Source organism: Apteryx mantelli, chromosome 1 (assembly GCF_036417845.1).
Source record: "Apteryx mantelli isolate bAptMan1 chromosome 1, bAptMan1.hap1, whole genome shotgun sequence".
NCBI lineage: Eukaryota > Metazoa > Chordata > Aves > Apterygiformes > Apterygidae > Apteryx > Apteryx mantelli.
In genome coordinates, this window is record NC_089978.1 from 93262132 (window position 1) to 93283387 (window position 21256).

Sequence of the window (21256 nt, forward strand, 5' to 3'; positions counted from 1 at the left end):
CTCTTTATTAATGCACAACTAAAATGATATCCAAACACTGAAAATAATCTATTTCATCTTTCTTTAAAGGAAGAGACTATCTCTGTCTGGAATTTCTGCAACCACAGATGTGAATTCAATTCAGCAAAACTTGGTAAGACTATTTTAGTGCAATTTTTAAAAGAATTACAAAATACAACCAGCTCAACATTAAGGATAAGGGAATTTGATTTGCAGGATATCTTCTGCCTTAACGTAGCTTTTGGAGCTATCCCATTACTTTTTGCCATTACTTATTCCATTCTGCATTAGCAGACATCATTTCTTGGCCTATGTAAATTCAAGAGCATATTTTAGCCTGTATTTCATTTGCATTCATCCAGCAAGTGTAACAAAACCAGATGGAATAATGGTTATAGCATTTGATAGGGTCAAAGAAATATAATTATTTCATATTCAAAAACGTCCTGTTTCATCAGCAAGATTAATATTTAACTAAATATTCAGCTAAGTACCAGCTGTGACCTCCAACAAAACAAAACAAATCAGATAATACAGAACATTGAAATAGTAGGAAACGAGGATAGAAGATGAAAACAGTTTGAGTATTTTTATCATTTTAATTTTTTGGAAAAGTTTTGATGTACAAAAAGACACTGAGTGTCTTAAGAAATCAAGAAAGCAGCAGCTCTGCTTTAAATATTTTAATAGTATAAACAATCCAAGTCCGTACAGTTTGGCGCTACTGAAAGTCATCCTATTGATGTATAAGGAAACAGTCTGGAAACAGAAAAGTTACTTTTTTTTGGTTCTTATTTTCCTTCAAAGTATTTGAACATTTGCATCAGGAAAGAAGCAAGAAAGAATGAAGAGAGAAGACATACATAAATAAAATGTCAATCTATCTGTCAGTCAATACTGTTATCTGTCAATATGATAGAGTGAAAACAACCCCAAAAACAAATACAGATAGAATACATGGTCTTAAATAAAATGAGCTATATTCTAGAAATAGTAAGTGAAAACTGACCTTGGGGAAAGAGATGTAAAGAGTATAAAGTAATGAGGGAAACCAGGCCCTCAAAAACAAAAGACATGGTGACACATGGTGACATAATAGAACCATGCCCAAGCAAGTAACATTTAAGTTGAAGGCAAAACCCCTTAATTTTGTGGACAAAGTCTATAAGCTAATATCTCTAGCACATTGCAATGGAGAGACACAGTCCCTAAAACAGGTTGATCTTTCTGTGAACTTTCCTATAGGTCTGCAGCCACGGACTCCTCCTTACTCTGAAACAGAGATCGCTGCCAGGCTACAGGTCAGCTTAGGGGATTAATGAATTAATGACTGTAGCTAGCAGCTGTAGGATAATGGTAGCCTTCATCAGAACAGCTGTTTTGGCTATATCACCTCTATCGCAAACTAGCTTCCAAAGCAGAAACTTTGCTGCTGAACTGTTGGGAGTATTTATATCATCTACTTCGCCTGTCTATGGAAAAAGTCCGTAGAGAAAGGTGAGCTCCTCCAGAGGGCAAATGATATCTCTCCAGGTTACTCTGAACCATAAAGCAAATGTTTCTTTCTGTTGACACTACAGGGAACACAGCACAGTTAGGTGCCTTCCCTGTCTTGTATTTTGTGCTAATAGGATTGCAGTAAGGCAGCATTAGTTTGGACTTGCTTAACAGAACTATATTTTGCAGATTTCTCCCCAGCAGCCCAAAGACACTGCTTGGTGCAGGAGAAGTTATCATTATATCAGAAACCCCTTTGGGAGAGAAATGGCAAGAGGAAGTTGGCACAATCTTAAATTCTCATAAAATGGGGGTGATAATCTCAAGGTTTCTCTCATTTAACTACAAAGTCACGCAAGGAAAAAAAAAAAAATCACTGATAAAAGATTGTAACAGGTTATGCCTGAGGAGCATTGGTGGATTCTGAGGAAGCCTGTGCTGGTGATCACTGGCAATTCTGGAGCATGGGATGGTGGCTTCAGAATTAAACCTGGACAGAGAGAGCTCCACCTCCTGAAGACAGGGCTAGAATTGAGGTCATGATGTGGGAGAACAGTTTCAGAGAAGGAAAACCAGACTAGACTCTACCCAAAACTGGACTGCATGGAATTAACTGGAAAACGTCAGGACTGGTTCATCAAGAATATCAGGATACAAGAACAGCTTGTAGCAGTACCCTTGAAGCTGTAATAAGGACTTGAATTTTAGAAGATATTTGGGTGCCTTATGATTTTAATGTGGGTGAAGTAATTAAGTAGACTTTAACTAATGAGCTAAAGTCTACAAAACAAGACAGGAACCCTGAACAAGAGAGAAACAGGATGGAATGATTAAAAAAAAGAAAAAGAAAAGAAAGCAAACCAGAAAGCTTAAATTATTTATCTGGAAAGGAGAAAAAGTATAAGACACAGAAGACAGATCTCTAATATCAAAAACTGCAGATGAGGAAGTCAGCTCAGACATTACCCTTGATATGGGCACATGTTGCTCTTTTCATGGCAATCACACACAGTTCCCTAAATGACAACAATCTCTTCAGGTACCAAAATGAGACCATCCTAAATCACCTCCTAATGATTATAATAAGGCTGTATAATTTGTCTTTTCTCAAAAATCATTGACGCAAAGAGGGGAATGACTGAAAGAATGTATATTCACTCTGATCAGCAACTTGCAATGGCTTTTTTTTGACAAGTTTTTCTATTGTAAAGCTTTGCAAAACCTGAAAATATCTTGAACTAAAAATGTTTCTGGTGTTTATGTACTTCGTAAAAAGAATGTGGCAAGAGAGATGAACTATTTCTTTAGGTATTATACGTTGGCTGGCTTGTTTCTATTCTTACATCTATCTCAGAATAGCCAGACCCTGTTTGAAAAAAACAAAAATCATTTAAAAAAATAGCATTTTCCCTTGAACTGCTCTCTTTGTTAATAAAGACACTAAACCCATTGAAAAAACACTTTTGAATTTAGACCATATGTTCCTTTCTTTTCTTTATTAAGGCATCTATTGGCATTTAATGAAAACAAGAGGAAAAGTAGTGTGCAGCCATGAAGTTTCAGATCATCCTTGGATATTAATCTCTTCTACACCATTATTTGTCAGACTGAGAAGAACTGCTAAAGCAAAACAAATAGCAGACTCTGGAGCACAAAATCACGTATCTAGATTTCTGTATAGGACTTTTAAATAACTTCTTTTCAGATAACCACCTGCCAGTATCAGCACAGAGGATCTATGTTATCACAGAGGAAAACTCCTCAGTGACCTTTATAAAAATTTGTCTCCTTATGTTCTATTGACTTATGAGATCCCAGATTCCCAGAATGCCTTTTAAGGGCACGGCAAGCATTGTGAAAGAGGGAATATTCTTGAACAGACTTTTCTTGCCCATATTGCTTCTGACTCCTTTTCCCTTCTTGCCTTGCCATGGGTCTATAATTAAATACATGAAAAGGTGCCCATTTTCCCTATGATCAACATAACTACAGATTATCAGACTAATATTGAGAACTACAGAAAAATCATCAATGAAATTAAGTGGATCATCTGAATTCCTTTAAAAATTAATTACAGGTTACATTTCCCATTAGTGAAAATAGTTTAAGTTTACTTGGAATTTCTAAAGGACTAATAAGCTTTCAATAAAATTGATCATTTTCCAGAGAGAAAATCTTAAGAAATAGTAGGTTAAAATTGGAAATCTAAACAGAAAATCACAGCAGACATATGAAGTATCATTAAAGTTGACTTGTAGATACAGAACAATGTTCTGATGGACTCACTCAATACGCTTTTGGAAACAGCCCTTAGTTGAAACTTAGAAGGAAGTACCTTTTTTACAAAATTCTGTCACCTCGTGGCACAGATTCTAATTTAACCTTCGTATCATCCAAGTAATACTACAACAAAACCTGGGAAGATAGGATTTATTAATTCTAGTATCCCCATTAAAGAGAGAAGCCAGAGAAGGAAGACATCCTAAAATCCTAAAACCTAGGGAAACAAAAAGAATAAACTGGTCTCTTATAGTACCAAAAGAAGCAAAAGAGTCATTGTTCTGTTTAAGTCTTCTTCACACTTCACAGTTTATAAGACATAGAATCAAGTTTTTCCTTGTATTCCAAAACATATCATTCTTCTGAGATTTCACAGAAGTCAACAGTGGCATCTAATAAACAGCACATTAATTACTCTGATACAATTTATTAAGATAAAATCTTGGCTTACAAACAGAGTGAAGTGTAATTAAAACTGATTATGAAAATAATTAGGTTCTAAAGGCACTTGTTTTCTTACTCTTAATTGCTGAAGAAACAACTAAACTTAATAAGACTGTGAAATGCACTTATGGCTTTACATGAAATCAATCAGGATTCACAAAGGACACTATTAAACTGTTAGTGCAGTTTTCATTTAAAGCCACAGCCTCCAAGGGCTGAGCTCAGAGGCCTAGCAGAACAGCTATTTGCTACCCTGCAAGAGAAACAAACCTCAGTTTCCAGAGAGGGGAACTTATCTCCCAGCACTTACAGTTCTTACTGTAGCATGCATCATCTAAAGTTAAGTGGCAATAACAAAAAATAAACACGTAGATAAACAAACACATTATAAACACATAGATAAACACACACATTATTTTTCCTCCTCTAACACACGGACCTTAATTTGTTTTCACATTATGCAAAGATGTTGACAGATTAGATTGACTCTAGACATTTTTAAGCAACTATGCTGATAAGTGAATATATTTTAAGAAACATACAATGGCTAAGAAAGAAATAAAGGTGACAGTGGAGGTCCAACTCAGTCATATTCAGTTAAGAAGCAACTGAAAACCAAAATTAGTCAGCATCTGGATAAGAAGGAGAGAAGGCAGAATGCCTACTGCTTCCGATATTGATAATCTAATATAGTAATACTAGTTGCAAAGAACTATCCTATATCCTACATATGTAATTAGTGTTTACTACTCAGGAGGTCTCAGACTCCTAAAGAAAACTGAAGTATAGAATAAGTTTCCTAAAGTAATGGGATAGTGTGAATACAATAGTCTTACTACAGAAAGATTGTAACATACTAAGAAATATAACTGGAGGTAGTATGAGAATACCCAGTAATACTAATAAATAGTTATTATGAAGTTTCTACAATATTGGTAAGGTATTAAACTGGATTGTAACTTGGGATCACTGAAATCAATTAAATAACAAATCAAAATGATTCTAGATTCTGATTCAGCAAAATTCAGAAAACGCTCAACTCACACTGAGTTCAGCAGAACTTGAATATATGTTTGATACGAATGCCTTACAGAGAAAATCCTAACTGCACTGAGATGAATGGCAAACTTTCCATTGACTTCAAAGGGAACAGGATATTCTCTGATAGTTTTATCCTGAGTCTTTTTTTGACTAATTTCAAAGATAAAAATTTTTAGCAGATCAATGTAACTCATCAAAGAACTATTCTGGCCATTTTAAAGGAGTGGAGACAAGCATAAATGTACAGAACACTGGAAGTGTGGAGGTCCTGCTATCCTACTATGAAAAGCCATTACAAAGGGGGTGAAAATGAAACTTTGTGTGTTCCCATGCAAGTCTCACCAAACCATCCAAATGTAACTCTGACACAGTGCACAATTTGCAATTTTTAAATCTTTCCTAATGAACAATGAAATCATTATCAGGTGTTTAAATTTTAAAAGAAAATTGATGTGGACTGTGGCTTATATTTTTTATTGTCATACAAGTATCCTCTATGTAGTCTAGATAATTTATCCAAGGTTTGGGGAGATTTTATCTTATCTTATGAATGCATAATTTTAACTTTGGTTCATGCAAAGAAATCCATAAAGTACAATGTAAGGTCTTTTAAGGAAACAAATATATATATTTTCTGTTATTTAACCAAAAGATATGCTTAAGACAGTCTTGTATAAGCAGAGGTGTTAACAAACACTGAATTGGTGTGAATGTGACAACACAATGAGATTTCAAACCATCAAGGTTCTTCAATGCTATTTTCTTTGTAGGAGTTAAGCTCACGTTTTAAAATCATTCTTTTACATCTGGCTGCTGTTATTTCTGAACAGGAAGCCTATCTCTATATAAAAGCCTGATTAGAAACAAGTAGGCCTCTTGTCAGTTCAAGGTCCACATTCTTGACTGTATTTGACACAAAATCATCTTCATATCTTAAGACTGAAATCTGCCTGGCAGTCCTTGACTCAGTTCTGCTTCTTCCAATTAGCTGAAAAACTACAGCCCAGCTCATCTTCCAGGAAATACATTTACATTTACAGTTTTTTACAGGTGGAAGGTATGGTGACATTCAGTAGTTTAACATAATAATTTGATAACCATTTTCTTTTAAAGGTATCTATCTCTGGTAAATGTGATTTGAGAAAAAAAAATGAAGTGGCACACATACTCATATGATATTGCAAGAAATAACTTTTATCTAACACATAGTGTGGAAAAAGCCTCCAGAAATGTGAAGACATAACTATGGATGCTCTTCCAGATGAATACTTTGAAAAGAAAATTTTGAAAGAATTCCAGCCCCTACTTTTACTATCTATTCATTAGCAAGAAAGAAAAAAAAAAAGTAAGATTTGATTATGGTATGGTTAGAAAAGAAGATAGGAGCTTTTGTTCCTGAGAGAAATCAGTAGAAGGCTCAAAAAGAAGTTAATAGGAAAACTGTCAATGTTTTTCATAGATTTGGTCTCTCCCTTTACTTCAAGAAGGCAAAAGCCAGCAAACAAAATGGATCATATTTCATGTTCAGTTTTGTGTCACTCTCTTACCCAGGCCAGGAAACATCAACCCAATTAAGAAAAACTCTACCACTGATGTACAAGAGTCAGGAGAGAAAGACACTGTCAGAAAATGCAGAGAACAGTAATGGAAACATTAACATTGGTCTGAATGGGGAGTGAATGAGAATGTCTGAGTCTGAAAGCCTCAAGAGAAAAGGAGGAAATATAGATATAAGAATGGCAGGTGTTGATGGCACTTTGACTAGTAGGTCATCAAGATCTCAGGACATCCAAATCAGAAAAATAAGAGAGCCTTAAAAAAAAGGGTCAACCTACACTTATATTAAAACAAAGACTCAAACTATGAAGAGAGAGTGGTGAGACTATAAAGAACAGCCCTGGAGATAACCCAGAGACACAAAGGACAGTGAATAAAACCTAATGACTCACACTGTAGGGACATGAGGAGAGACAAATGAATCTATTCACTGTGAGCTCCTGAAGGATACAGAAAAGCACATCCCATACCAAGCACACTGTTGACCTCCTAAGAAGAAGCCTGGAGATGTGATGGCAAAGCATTAGCTTATGTCCCTTGTCCTCTGTTACCTCAAGGAATTCCCCTTGACAGAGCACTTAAATACAAACATCTTGCTGCCTAAATGCTGGACAGACAGCTTGGACAATACATCCAAGAGCACACAGGTACATGAAACCAGCTTTGCTTTAAAATAAAATCACCTTCCCATACCATAAGGTTTGGTATCAAGGTTTGCTGTACTGTTGCTGTAACAGTGCCACATTATTTCCTACATAAATAGCTGCATGGCTATGTGATTCCTGGTTTCATGGTTTTTGTTTTGTTCACAAAAGTTATGGCTCAGCTTTCTTAACATGTTACATAAGAATGGTGTGCAAAACTATAGAGGCCAAAGCTTCAGTTTTATCAGAAACCTATATATTGCAAGTTGACTACAGATGTGAAACCCGATCTACATCGAGCACGGAAATCCAAAGCAGTTTCCCGAGTAGCAAGGGGTGGCACTGAGGTAGATCGTGCAATGTCCCATTATTTGGCTTGGATATTACTTTTTTCAGATGGCAGTCATCCAACTTTTCAAGCCCTGTATTCTAGTACTACAAAGGATTCCTAGAAATCAGATTAGAACAAGCAAGTTAACAGTTCAGTTGGAGAAGAAATAACATAAAACATTAAAAAACAGACACAATTATTCTTTCAGAAGAATCATAAGAAAACAAAATATAAAACTTTTTAACATGCTTAGCTTCAAGTAAACACTTTATATGGCTGTCTTGTTTTGCAATTAACAAAAATAAGGTGCAACTGATATTAATGCATTTATTAGGTATGCACAGGTGGATGACAGACAACTCATTAACTTTCTATAAAAATGCTAACAAGTAAATCTCTAAGTGGATTTTGTGGAAAAAAAGAAAACTGTAGCTTACTTGATCTACTTCACTTCATTCTGCTCTTGCAGTGAGATACGTGCACAAGACTGCATATAAATTATCCATAAAAATATTATACAGGAATGAGGTATTAGAATGGACTATCTCACAAATTCCATGTTTTGCAGTAGTCATGAGCCTCTAAATGAGTGATTTACATATACTGTACAATTTATATAAAGGATAAAAATACTGAACAATTGAGGAAATAAATAGGGTATTTTTAAAGCCGCATAGCATTACCATGACATGTTGTGTTTGTAGAATTTTAGCATATTTATGTGCTCTTTTGATTTATTGTATTAATTTCTGTAGTTCTTTATTTTGGCTCAGAGGTATAGCTAATCCAGAGAGTCCTGTCATCTGCTATCCAAGATCTATATTACAGTGTCTCAATTACTTGAAATCATTAAATAATTTTAATGACAATTATATGATCAAAACTGATCTCTGTAAGATTGTTTAATGTGCCACAGCTCATTCAGTATGCCAAGTTAAATGAGAGTGGCTTATTTATGTTACTTATATTATTTTAGTAGTTCCCAATACTAAGGAGTGACAATATACTAATAAAATTAATCTGACCAGCTCATTTGATCCAGTCCAAGCTCAGCATGTTATACTTGTAGTAACTGCTGAGGACACCACACAAACATATAATTATGTTCAACAGTCTTTATTATTTATGACTAGTAAAATGCTGCCCTCCCCAATCACACAGCACCCAGAGAAATATTTATTTGGAGGGAGAAACTGTCTATAAATATACAAATACAAAAGTGTTGTGTTTTTGTCATTCTGAGACAGAAACTGAAAAGAAGCCATATATTGGGAATAGACACTCAGGAATAGTTCTGCTTTCATTTGTAAACACCATTCTACATTTCTTTAATATGTGTATTCTAGGGACAATGAAAATCTGAATCCTTGGGAAAAATATATTTGCTAACTTTCTGTTCAAATTAATTGAAACAAAAGCTGAAAACTAACAGTAAAGCAGTATGATCTATTTACTATCCATAGGTTAATTCCCTATACATGGAGCTACTTAGGAACAGTGGCAGGGATGTAAAATTTTATTACAGAAACCTCTTAAAATAAGGCTAAGAACATATAATGCAGTCAATTCATATAATGTTCAACCCTGAGCACAAGGACCAATCTGATAATAATAATTCGATAGCAGAAAGATTCAATATAAATGAGTCCAAAATGTCAAACACTACATGGAGGATTTAAACTCTTTTGTACATCTGGGTTCTGAGCTAGCTGTAGCCTTGCAGGAATATGTATTTAAAATCAAAACCAACAGCTTAATGAAGATGTCAATATATACTAGCACCTGAAAGACTATTAGTAACAAGAATAGCAATAAATATCATGCCAATGTTTAACTCAGCAGTATATCCTCATCACTGTCCTTGTTCTGGCCTGGGTATCTCATTCCAGCTACCATAGAGGAGAGTAACAACAGATATAAAAATAACATTATTTGAATGGCTAAAGCAGTGACATGATGGGGAAAAAAAATTAGTAAAAGCAGATTTTAATAAAAATATTCCATGCTTCTCCTTTTATTTTCCTCAAAAGAGAAAGAAGTAATGATGACAAGTGTCTGCAGCTCCAAAGGGTCAGCACAGTGTAAGAGGGGTGTCACCAAAGGCAGATCTGAACAATGTTTGCTCAGTGCCTGGGGTTCCCATGGAAAAAAGAAAGAGAGCAGCCCTAGCAGAACTGCCTTCCATCACTTGGAGCAAATCCACACCATGAAACTTACCGGTCAGCTACCACAAAATAAATTTACCCTCTTGGATCCAGAAAAGGTATATGGTTCAAAATAGAGCAACAGCCATTATTAATAATTAACATTGTGGAAATATCAACCTCGGACATGGTCTAAGAACTCAGAAGTCATGTAAAGTTCTGAGTTGTTTACCATTATTGAAAATAAATAGCAGCATCTATTTCAGAGTTTTAAACAGAAAATAAAAAAAAGCACATGTGAGTTGTGTTTTAAGGTACAGAAAATGCATCCTAGTTATAATATAAAGTTAGATTCAAGTCTAATCTGACATGAGTCAAAAAATAATAAAGTATATAAAAAATAAGACAGTACATACAGAACCAAAAAAAAGAAAACAAGAAAACATAAGATAGTAATAAGATAAAATGCAGAAAGCATTAACAGGATGCTGGGAGCTTGGCACTTTCAAGAAATTTCTTTTCACAGTCTTTACAGTGTCAAGTGAACAAATGGAGTCTCAAAAAGATGTAGCACATTTTAAATAGATAAAAATTATATCATTTATCAACAAAAAGTGAACCTGTATAATTTATTACCACAAGGCACTACTGTGCTTAACTAGATACATATCAGAAACATAACTGGTTATGTGTCTTTTACAAAAAAAGAATCTGCTGATAAGCCAGCCAGAACAATAATGCCAAGGCTATTATTTTTAGTATTTCACAGGACATATAAGGTTTAGTAGTCAGGAAAGAAGGCTTCTTTTTTTATATTTGTCAGGGGATGTAGAATACTACATTTAAATTTGGAGTATTGGTCATGATTGATATTAGATGCTAAACAACATGAACATATTGATCTTTTTCTTTTCAAAAATTCCTTGCTTTCTTACTGTTTCCCCTTCTACGCACCTCTATCAAATATGTCTTACAAGCTCTGTCTTCATGAATTATCAGTTTAATCTTTCCTTTCTCCAGAGATTTCTCCCCAACCCTATTCTGGGACAGGTCAGAAACATACTTCTGACTCTGCTTTTCACCTGTCTGTCCTCCATCTCATCACTCCCCCAGGTCTCTACCTTGATTGGTGGTATCAGTGAAAGTCATGACCACTAGCCTCTCGTGCCATTGACTCTCGTCCAGAGTGATAATGATATACAGTTGTGTTCACTTGACAATTTCTTTATCAGTCTGTATAAAACAAGGCGTGATCCAAATTCTGTTCATAGTTGAAACAAAGCCACAGAAAAAAGGCAAATAACACTACTGCCAAATTGGCAAATCAGCAGTAATTTCCAGAGAGACTAGCAATTTAACAGGCAGCCTGAATTACCCCCTCCGTTTCAAGTGTGGCTGACAAGCAGGTAAGTGGAACACTTACACTGCCTGCACAGTAGCTCATCAGAAGGCACACAATAACTAAACGCCAAGGCTTGCAGTAGTACTAATATTCTGTGAAAAATATTCCATATAAAAACATCAGGGGAAAACAAAAAAAGGCCATCAAGTGAATAACAATCTAAACAAAAGCTGACAGCTAAGGTCAAATTCTTTTGTGCTGGTACTCTGCTAGTCTGTCGCTGATTAATTTCTATTCAGAGGACACGAAGCCTGATAAGGCTACTGAGGGGAAAGGAAAGACTTTTGTTTGTTGCAATAGGCCTTGGATGAGAGCAATAATCAGTTTGCTACAATTTGTTAATTTATCTGCAGGCTGAGAGGAACTAGATTTAAGGTTTGACTTTCAGGTCACCAAAGCATTAGCAGAAGCTCCTGCTGAAACAGACAGTAAAACTCCCTAGACAGTTCTGAAAATCTCACCTTTAAGAAAAAGAACAACACATTTATCTTCATTTTCTAATAGAGTAAGAACAAAAGTTGGCTTTCTTGTTCATTCTCTCACAAAATCAGGCTCACTTGTATCTCCCTTACTACCTCGGTTTTTGCCTCTCCTGCAGTTGCAAAAGAATGAGAGGCAGAAGATGTGAATGCTCTCAAACAGAGCATTTCTTTGAAATGTCTATATTCAACTTTGATTATGATTCACGCTAGGGTACAAAGCTGTTCTCCTTTTAGAACTCCATGCCAGCAACTATCTAATGATTTTGTTCAGTTGGATTTCACTATAACATGAGAACTCTTCCCATTTACATCAGGAAGGAATAAACAGTTTAACATATGATAAGTAGTAGCAAAGCAGCAGAGTTTTATTTTACTCAAGGCCAAAATATAAACCAAGAATGGGACAAACAAAAGAATTGAAAGAGCAGTAAGGAATGGTCTTTTAGAGGTGCTACTTTCACTTTTCCTACTTGTTTTTAATAATTATCTTGCTCTTGGAATTTGAAGCTGATGGCATCTTTGCATAATGTCAGTGCTGTCCTTTCTAATTGTCTACAATGCAGCTATTAACATTAGTGTACAATTAAAAAACAACGTAGATCAGCTGAATTCATGATAAGTCTAAAAAACCTCAACAAATCACTTGTGGGCAAACAAGCTGAAAACATGATTTAAAAATAATGATGCTTTTTGTAATACTTGCTCACAGGTTAATTTTTTTGTGGGGGGCATGGACTTAGCTAATCTCCAGATGATCTCTTGCCTTCCCAGAAGCAATAAAGGTTCTAGCCTACAGATATATCTCAATGAAGTGGTGGGAGCATTAAATTTATTCACACTGGTATTAAGAGTTTTAAGATATTTCCCTGAAGTCACAAGGCACCATAGATTCTTTTTGCAGAGAATTACTGCTATTGCTACCCTCTCCCAAAATAACTCAAGAATATTTTTGTTTTTAATTCTAAAAGAGTTTCTCAAAGTCCCAAGAGTATGATCACAAAGGTGAAAATGATAAATCACACCACATTCTGGGTAACATTGCTTTTCCTGCTCATCCTACCAGCATTTTGAAAGCATTGCATATCCAAGGCTCTCCCATCATAAAGTAAACCACAAATACTCAGTACACTCAGTTGACCTTTCATCTTGACTCCATGTACTGGTCTCTGTACTGTATAAAAAACGCGGTCAGTTGAGTGGAGGAAAAGGTAAGGTGAAAAACAGAATATAGCCAAGTAAGGCAACTTTCAAGATGTCCTATCTATGGGAACTTTGGCTAGTACTTTTATTTTTGTATTTTTATATATTTTCCTATATGCTGCTCAAATCTGTTCATTCTTAGGGGCATTAGGAAGACAAGATAATAAAACAATGTGAACTGATGTCATTGCTGAAAAGCTTGAGATTATATTTAGTACATAAGTCTTTGTTTCAGAGTGTAGCCAGTTAGTAGACTGTCTTTCATATGGGTAACTTGTCTTGCATCTCTAATCATATAAAATTTCTCTCCTCTAGAACAGATTTTTTAGGTGTGCTTTTTAAAAACAGGATGAATATTTAACATATAAAAAAGTAAAACAGGAAATGACAAATATCTCAAATGAAACTCAGAGTACCTTAGACCTTGTCAAATTAGTGTTCACATCCTTTCAATAGTCTTTTTTGAGGGTCCATTTTTGTTTAAAATAATAACAGAAGGGAAGAAAGAAAACAAATAATACTTTAATCCTTTATCTAAAAATAAAACACATAGGAAGCTTCAAAAATATCTATATTTTAAACATCAAAGCCTTAACATTCTCGCATCATAAGTAGCTGGTAAAGAGTTTTTCTTTAGAGTTTGCCAGTGTTACTAACTCTGCTGGTAACTTCTGAGAAGTATGGAGAAGTGAGAAGAAGAAGTGAGGCAAATTACTTCCACAAAAATGAAAACATTTTTGTACCTTTTTGTCTAATGAGAAAGACATCAGGACCTCATAGCAAACTCAGACCTTCCAAAAGAGTTCTGGATTAATTTTTTAATAAAACCTGATTGTTCCTCCTATTCAAATGAATAGTCAAGGTGCCTATAGTAGGTCTTCAGTCAAACATGCTGATGTATAAAATTATTGGCTCCTTACATAATCTTGGATGTGATATCTGAGACTGCAAAGACTTGCTTTTATTCAACATGAATATTTCTAGTGACTGACTGAAAGTACATAAGTCCTTATAGAATTGAAAGAAGCAAATATCTCAAAGACAGTATGTCAAGAACGCCTAGACTGAAGATTTACTTTTTAAAATAGAGTTGATGTGAATAAATAGAGAAAAATCAATATAAGCACGTATTATCAACATCTCTCGCAAAATAAAACAATTGCTCTATAATTGCAATGTTTTCAAGCAACCTTGGTAATTTTAAATCAATGTCTACTGTTAAGCTGCTGCAAATAACAAACTTCGGCATGACATACTGGTTGTAAAAAGCAGTCACTCTACCTATCTACTTTCTTGAGACCGGCAAAATTGTTTCAAAAACAACTGATAAATCACTATTATGAAGATAATGATAAAAATGATCATACTGGGGTTTGTTTGTTAAAAAAATATATATTTACATGGGAAACTGTCACTTGACCAATGTCATCTTCATCTGTAGTCTTACATTTGCAATAATTTCTTGCTCATGCACACACTAACAGAGATCTATACCCATGATAACAGCGGGCAAAGAAGTATAAACAAGGTTCCTATGGCCACTTACACTTTTAATTTAGTTGTTTCATTGTGCTCAAATAAACTGTGTCTGCACAAAGAACTACAATAGTTGTTCATACTCATGTAATTATTACCAATTTCAGGAATGCAGTGCAACCTTCAAAACAATAAAAGAATGGAAAGGAAATGGGCTGAGTTTGCTTGAAGAACTTAGAAGACGGGCATGTTAGTTCTTTAAAATAAGACTGACTGTGCAATTCCTTCCTTCGCGAGCTCAGCAGTCCAAGTCTAAATGTGTCAAACAATAAGCTCTTCAGAGATAGCTCCCAAAAAGATCTGGCTACTGAAACCAAGCTAGGATCTTCAGTATAACTTAACACACATATATAAACCTGGCTGCTGCTGCTGTGTTAGGGTAGTCTTTTCTCACCCAGAGGATGCAATGGAAGCGTAAATAAGATTTCTTCCACAAGAGCCATAAAGCAAAGTAATCCTAATGCAGGCATGTTATATTAAGAAAACTTGTCTCCAGTGGAGTGATCAAGCTCTTTTTGTGTAGGCGATAAAAGGATACTTACAAACATTATGTACAGATAAAGTTTACATTGTTAGGACTGTTCTTATAGCAAGCCGCTCATTAATAAAGGGCGAGGTTTGCTGAAAGACCAAAACTAGACTACAGACTTTTTAGCACTTCTAATTATTGTTATATTCTGCATTATTACACAGGAAACAGATATGCATCATACTTTTGTACTGTGTATGCCCTTAGCTTGTTTGGCCATTTGCATTTGATATTATCCATCTGACACAAAAAATCAAGGTGTTTGTACAACTGGCTGCATTACAGAATGAAAGTCATTCTTAGATAAATATGGGAGTTGGCAACTCAGACCCTTGAAACAAGTTGCCTAGAAACTCAGCTCCTTGCCACACTTCTCCAGCTCCTTGCAGCTTAAACTAAGGACAACAGAAACCTAAGCATTTATTGATTATTCACTGCCCATGCCCTGCAATAGGAAAAAAGTTACTTTTTACATTTTGACTGATACATGAGTGTTGCATTCTCTCTCAGGAGCCAAAAAATGCATCTTGAGTGGTGCTGTAACACAAGCTGTAACACTTGCAGTGCAGCCTGAGTTTCACTGACCTTCAGTGTGGGAACTAGTGAGAGATGCAAATATTTGAAGGTGTCTATTACACTGTATTGGGTTTGAGGCCTAATTAATTCTCAGAATATGTATTTCATAATATATGCTCCACTTAAGAAAGATCTAAATCCTTGTCTAGCTTGAAATTTAAGTTAGTGAAATTTAAACACATGCTGAGTGGATTCCCAGGAAAAGAACAAAGTTAAATTTGCATTTATATGTTTTATCTGATAATTCACATACAATGTGAGTGCCTACAAAAACAGGAAGTACCATAATCTTTGTCTGATTTGCCTATTTTTTCAACTCCAAACAAATATGCCCATATAGAACCATAAAGAACATTTTTATGACAAATTTCTAATGGTCACTTCTGCCACTGTATCTTTTTCTCTTGAGCACATAATAGTTCATTTGTTTGATTTATTTTTGTTAACACAAGCAATACGGATCACTTTCTCCTTAATTGCATCAGTTTAACAAATAATATAGTTATTTCTGGGACAGTTAACATTTCTAAAGGGAATACGAAGAGACATGTTTACAAGTCATTCTAGCTTTTGCCCAACCAATCAGTTCATGTGCCTCTAGTATATCTTTTCAGCATCAATAACAAAAATAAAAATAAAAAGTGGTGAGTAAAAAAAAGGGGAGCACCCAACAAACACTCAGGAACTTGGCTATTAAAGGAGTTAGAATGTCATTTTCATTATAGCTTGATGTTATAAAACAAAATAGTAAGGCAAAGGGTAAACACACAGCAATCAGCTGCAAATCTATTTAAGCAAAACAAAACACAAGCTGGCAGATGTTGCCTTAATGACTGAAGTACTTGCTTTGGCTGAACTATTACCAACAGGCAAAGCGTAATTTTACTGCTACTTGCCTGTCTGTTGTTTTACTAATCTGGTTCATGGATAGGAGGGTTCACATATTTTCCTTAATACACAGTGTTGATCCTAATGGCAATTTAGAGGAAAAAATAGCTCAAAACAATGTAAGTCACTCTTAGTTTTTCTGTGAAAATTCTTTTTAAAAGAAAATATACACAAAAAAATCAGGCCATTTAAATTAAAGATGTAGGGAGAACAAAGAAAAATCTTCAGCAGGTGTACTTCCTCTTGTCACTCAAGGGATGGATGAGAAGTTTGAATGCATAAACACTGATAAAACTATTTCTAAAATACAACTGCAGAAAAAGCCAAGACTCATATTTGAAATGTATTTCTACACCATTAACAGGTCACTGAATCACCAGTGCCTTACTTGCTCATGGTCTAGATGAAAGTAACACTCATGGATATTTCTGAAATCAATGCGCATGTATCTCAGTGGAGAACTAGCCTTTCTTGGAGCCAATGATAAACTCAGAAAAAAAATTCTCTTACACTTAAAAAGACTCCTGAACATATAAACAAACAATATGGTTTGCTCTGTGCAACAATCTGAAAGCTGAAGTGTAAAGGGAGGGGAAAAAAAAAGCACAAAACATAATTGTTGAATTGGCATTTAAGTCATACAAAGGCCCACTGACTCCATCCTCTCTTTCCACAAAGTTGCCGAACAAAAGAAATCTCAAGGTGGTTCTCCCAGGAGGTCACTCAGCAGCTTGCTGGCAATGGGAAGGCTGACCACCGCTTGGATCAAACCTGAGAGACCTATAGGTGGAGAGGCTCTTTCAACTACAGGCTTTTTTGCTAACTTGATACTATATTTAAGTCTTCATTTAACAACTACTCACAAAAGACAAAAATGTGATACAGCCCTCAAGAGAAATGTCAACTCAGTCACCTAAATAGCTTTTTTTTAAGACATGGAACGTTTACTACAGTAATTCCTCTAATGCATGAGGTATGAGCAATTCTGCGAGTTATGTAGAAGCCTGTTCCTTGAAGCATTTATAGTTTCTGCTAATCTACTACTCGGCTGATTTCATGCAACAGTGTCAGTTCTCACACTTAGGCAACCTTAAACCCACCTAGGTTCATGTTTGAAACATTAGCAAATACAGAATTAAAGATGCCATCTTAGCTATAATTGCTACCTGACTATTCTTTGCAGCTACAGACATAGCTAGACTTCAGGATTAGAAAGCTAGCTCACCAATAAAGGGTTACATATGGAGAAAAGCAATTTCCTTCAGTTCATCCACCTAACCCTTTTGACCTACTAACTTCACCTTCATCTGGAGTAGTCTTAAGTATTAGGCATCTGGCTCTTCTTATGCAGGACAAGATGTCCCCTCCAGCCTGTTTCTCAGAGCACAGGCAGCAGAAAGTTTTATTTTTCATAAAAAATGGCTACCACCAATAAGACTAAAATGGCTACTACAATAAGAGGAGAAAAGCAAACAGATAGTCACTGCATGGTTATAATAATTTCTCAGTTTAGTTATCGTTCTTGTTAGAAAAAGCTTTCAAATTATAAGGCAGCCTTCTCTTGTCTAGAGGACATCAATGGCATCTCCTCTCATTGTAGGACCTTAAGTAAGTGGCAAGTCTGCTTCAGAAAAAAATGCTGTTAAAGTGACACATTCTGTAGGCATATGAATATCAAATTCATTTATATGTATTTTTAAAAAAGAGTGGGAATAAATTTCTGTAGTCACCAGTGATTTAAGTAACTTCCAAGATGTAAGAATGTCTCCTGAATTTGTTACATATTTAAGTAAACTAACTTTTCTGACCTTGTTCATAAACTTTAATTAACAATATTTTAAAAACTAATTCAATTCTTGTTTCAGTTATAGACTATAAAACTTAATCCAGGACACTAAACTGATTAAAATAACTTTAATTTAATTTTTTATGTATCTCATTTCATGTACAACAATATAAAACTATTTTATTGCTTTAAAGAAAGACATTTTTATTCTGCAAAATGTTCTGTTTTTACAGATTGCATACTGAATGAATCACAGTTTGGTGGCTTTTAGTAATGAATTGTTATCTATAACACAGAGTAGAAGACTATGAAATGTAACCAAGAACGTGATCAAGGATCTAAAAAACTGTTCTTGACTACAGATTTTCTTCAAAGCTACAGGATAACATTTCTACTTTCAACCTGCTTCAACAGGATATGTCTGTCATTTTTAGGTTCAATCTATGACTCTAACAAAATCACTATAGTGATTGTAATGCAGAGATAGTACACAGAAATACAGTATGTTTCATTTAAAATATTTAAAATATATAACCTGTCAACTGAAGTTAGTTGGTAACTGGTCACAGCAGTTGAAAATTGAGAGGAATCAAAATTTTTGTTTTAGAGAATTAAATGGTATCCAAAGTCACATTTCCACAAAATAGAACAGAAAAGACATTATCATTCTTTACCTTTTGTACCGTAACCATGTCATTTTCACAAATGACATCTTCTAAGATCTCTAACCAAAGCTGGACAATGAATGTTAATAAAGTTTAAAGTTTATTAGTAGAATTTGTATCCTACCTCTTATTAATGGTAACCCATGTTGCATTAATGTTATCTGTCATCAGTTCTACTTTTCTAGTGTCATCTGCTGAATAATCGCGGAGCAGCTTCAGTGCCATGTCATTCGCCACATCCACATTTATTTGCCATTGCCGTAATTCTTTTGAAAATTGCTGAAATAAAAACAAAAAAAAAAGGAATAAATCTCAGATCACCATAAAATGATTACACACATTCTATGTTCAGTAGAAAAGTACATGGACAACTTATACCATCAATACAAAACAATAAGGACTTCCTCAGGTCTGCTGGTAACTGGTAACTAAGTCTTTTTAAATATTTATTTTCCAGTTAAGAGACTGTAGGATTACTGCTAAGTGTCTGAGGCAACTGAGCAACAAAATCCTTAATGCCAGATAAAATATGGCAGCTGAAATTGATAAACAGTGATTAGAATCTTGATCGTTCTTTTCTGAGACAGAAATGGGTGGCTACATTAATATAACTTCTATTTGTGATGTTGAATTATACTGAGAGATAGAAAATATTTTGTAATCATATCCCATTAAAGCTAATTTTATTTTTTATAATGTGAAATAATGCTAAGGTTTGGACAAATAATGCCTGTGCTTTCACATATTTTTTTTTCCTGACTTTATTATCTTAGTGAATTGTTTATGTAATTAGTGCCATCTACTGGAACAGCACTAAATCTACAATACACCAAAATACAATACTGCTGGTAAACCTGACTACTTTTATAATAGTGATTTATGCTTTTAAGTTTTAAGAAAGCTCTTTAAGAATTAGGCATCCTTTCCTGTCTTGTCCTCTCCTTTCCCCTCCCCTCCCCTCCTTTCCCCTCCCCTCCTTCCCCTTCCAGTACCCAAGCCCCTTCTCCTCTCCTCTCCTCTCCTCTCCTCTCCCCTCCCCTCTCCCCTCCCCTCTCCTCTCCTTTCTCCTCTCCTCTCCTCCCCTCTTTTCTCTTTTCTCTTTTCTCTTTTCCTCTCCCCTCCCCAAAATCTGGAACACTCGCTGCAGCCAGAAACCAAACAAAAATGGAAGAGCAAAGACAATAGATGGTCTACCTTGCTTCCGTACTAGGCAAGACTACAAGCAACTAACCAAATGGGACAATGCAAATGAAAAAAGGTTATATTTGCAAACAGAAACAGTCAGTTGAAGGTAAATATCCGAAGCCATCTACAAAAAGTAAACACTAAGGATTGACTGCTTACAGTAAAGAAGTGTAATTTAATACTAAAATTAGGAAATCTGTATGAATGAAAATTTGGTGTTTGCCCCTCCTTTTCCCAAAGTGTTATTCCTATTGAAATCTTGTTTTGATTCAGATAAAGAATCAAACAATTTAAAGATGCAAACCTTGACTGAAGAGTCTAAATACTAAGTAGAAATAAATACAATTTGAATGATTTATACAATTACATTTTCACCTCAGAAAGTCTGCAAACTGATTTTGGTAAGGTTGGGTCTGAAACTTATTTATCTTTTGAAAAGAGTCCCTGCTGGAGCTTTTGGGGTCCCCCCCAAAAGCCTCATCTGTTATAAAGTTGTTCCAGCATCTCTAGCTACTTATAGGCCTCCTCTAAAATTTGAAACTGAAAACATGTATTTCCATTCTTTCCTACATTATTCTGCAGGATTCCTGCATGACAGAGCAGAATAATCACCCGATGACTGGGCAGCAGATACCCTTAAATACTATGACAGCAACCGGCTCTGCTGTTTTGAACAAGGGATCCTCTTTCTACCAGTCAAACATCAGGAGAAGCCTACGGACTTTGTGAACCATCTGAACCATCTATGATTAAGTTCAGTTAAACTGAAGCTGCCTATACATAATTTTTTGAAGTCATTCCCTCATGGAGATAGAGTCAGAGTAGTTCATATTTTTTATAGCAAAACCAGTAGCATTCCTTGGGGGAGAAGATACAGGCAGGTGGTTGTTTTGGAAATACTCCCGTAAATGAGCCCCTTCCCTGGCAAAATTATATATATTAAACATATAAATGTTTATATTTGTATAAATATATCAAATAAAATATACTGTAATTGCCATTTCTGTTTCCTAGATCTTTTATAGTAAGTATCTATTCTGTATTTAGGAGTTTCCATCTTGATTATACT

The 21256-nt window shown here is 35.1% G+C and overlaps 1 protein-coding gene across 1 annotated transcript in view; it reads right to left on the bottom strand.

Moving 5' to 3' along the window:
• Positions 1-21256, bottom strand: part of DMD (dystrophin) — a 1189181-nt gene that overhangs the window by 279208 nt on the left and 888717 nt on the right. Inside the window, exon 54 of the mRNA XM_067297573.1 lies at positions 19127-19281. Within this exon, the coding sequence (XP_067153674.1) occupies positions 19127-19281 (155 nt within the window). The remainder of the gene's footprint in view (positions 1-19126; positions 19282-21256) is intronic.